The 1,962-nt window shown below is 51.0% G+C and overlaps 1 protein-coding gene across 1 annotated transcript; it reads right to left on the bottom strand.

Moving 5' to 3' along the window:
- Positions 1–270: 270 nt before the first annotated feature.
- Positions 271–620, bottom strand: E0L32_009101 (uncharacterized protein; the record flags this gene model as incomplete). Its single annotated transcript, XM_031144029.1, has 2 exons — positions 271–279; positions 336–620. 2 exons carry the CDS (start codon positions 618–620, stop codon positions 271–273), a joined length of 294 nt encoding a protein of 97 aa, XP_030991473.1.
- Positions 621–1,962: the final 1,342 nt, after the last annotated feature.

Raw genomic sequence — 1,962 nt, 5'->3', positions numbered from 1 at the left:
TTTGGTCAGAGCCGTCAGTATTTCACATTCAATGTCGACCAGGGTCTGCAAGGTGTCATACTAACCGGCAGGAACAGTACGAGCACCGTCTCGGCACACACCCAGAACTATCGAAACAACAATACCTACTCAACACTGGAATTTGTGGACAATTTGAATGACTCAATCCACGGTGGCGATGCGCAAACTTCACACACCCTGTACTCAGCACTACTGGCTCGTGGAGCAAAGCTGCAGTTGTCCTAGGGGTGCCAGACACGACAGAGACAACTAAACTTGCTATATAATTCATGATCTTGCTCCTCATCTCATCGCAGGTTCGTGATATCACATACCATTCCGAAGGAACCGAAACTTCGTCGGACGAAAGAGCGCTTGTTGGCTTGGGCGGCGTCGGCATAACTCAAGTAGCCCAGCAGCGCGCATACTGGGTTAAGGAGAACCACCCCGATCAATCCATCTTTTGACTCCCAGCGCTGAGCGCCGCCACCTTGGAGATGGCGTACCTCGACCGAGGGAGGGAGCTCCTGGTCCAGAAGCCCAGCAAGGATGAAGATCCCGAGGAGTCCGGGCGGCGGTTCCTCAGCTTCAAGGCCAGATACCGGATCGTGGCGCTGCATAGCGGACGACGGGAATGACGACGATTTCCCTAGGAGAAATCAAACAATGAACCCGTTTTTATTCTTTTTGCTTTTTTTTAAACAAAAAAACACTTTCCTCTTGTGGTTATGATACCTCAGAGTACATTTTTTTTATGGACATACTCAGGGGTAAAAGGGGAGAGACCAAAAAAAAAAAACACCACCACCGTTTGAACTTGAGAATGCATCATCGAGACTTGAATATAGTTCTTGGTATCCGTCACGATACAGCAGACTTTCTTCGTGATCACATCTAGTGATATGCGAAAATGATGGGCAGAATCGACAGTATTGTATTCCCGTCTTCGCTCTTCGCGATCTCTTCGCGTATTTCATCTCTCCTTAGCCAGGCAGCTCGTTCAAAAAATGCTTATCGCGCCGCTCAAGAGCTGGTTCGCGACGGATGCCAGGTCACGATACTGGCTTGAGAACTTGGCAGACTCTCTCTTTTTTTCTTGTAGCAGATCGGTCAGTCTGTGCTAAAAGAAAAAGGTAACATGTCAAGGCTGGCGCATTGCTTCTTCCAAAATCACGGCATGTATGTATCCTGAACTGTAGAGTACTGCCGTATGTAGCGACCTACAAATGACGATACGACCCGGACATCACGGTCGGTGTGAAATCAATTCTCATGGACACCCATTATGTCTCTTAAGACAGCGGCTAAGAGACTTTGTCAACCAACATCGTTGTAGTCCGTCTTTCTTTTCTTCTCCTTTCTATGTCAACTCAACAGCCCAGATCTGGATCAAATTGTTCGACAAGTCGCTCATGTTCGGAGGACCAGTCTCTAACATGTAGACCATTATGTCTCATTTCGAGAACCGAACATGGACAAACTGCTAGCCGATGCGAGCCAGACTTTCCCACATCGGCTAAACAAGTCCCTCCACTCGATGAACGATGGGAGCCCAGCTGCTCTCGGGCAAGAGGTCGTATTATACTTTGCGGCTCGCACAACTGCCGCCCATGCGGAATAGACCGGTATTGCCAAGAATAAGTCCCGAGAAGCCGGCGTGGCGTCCTTGAACGACCCCTGCAATCTCCTCGGCCAGCAGCACCGTGACGCAATCGCCAATCGAGGTTGACCCTTCCCGCAACATCCACGACCAGTGCGCCATCTTTCATCGGGATCATCGTCGCGGTCCAGACCCTCAGCGACGCGTACTTTGACCGGTTCGGTGCCGTCGGCGCCGCGGTGCACCCTCGATGGAGAAGATTGCGTAATGGTGCGGTCCGAGCACGACCTACGTGCCCTACCGACGGTACTTGGTGGACGAGGAGATGGACGCCGTGGACGTGGTTTGTCGGGTTTCCCCAG

Source organism: Thyridium curvatum (assembly GCF_004353045.1).
Source record: "Thyridium curvatum strain D216 chromosome Unknown NODE_63_length_253891_cov_75.696892, whole genome shotgun sequence".
Lineage (NCBI taxonomy): Eukaryota > Fungi > Ascomycota > Sordariomycetes > Thyridiales > Thyridiaceae > Thyridium > Thyridium curvatum.
Note: the sequence above shows the minus strand (reverse complement) of the source record. Positions and strands in the feature narration are given on the sequence as shown.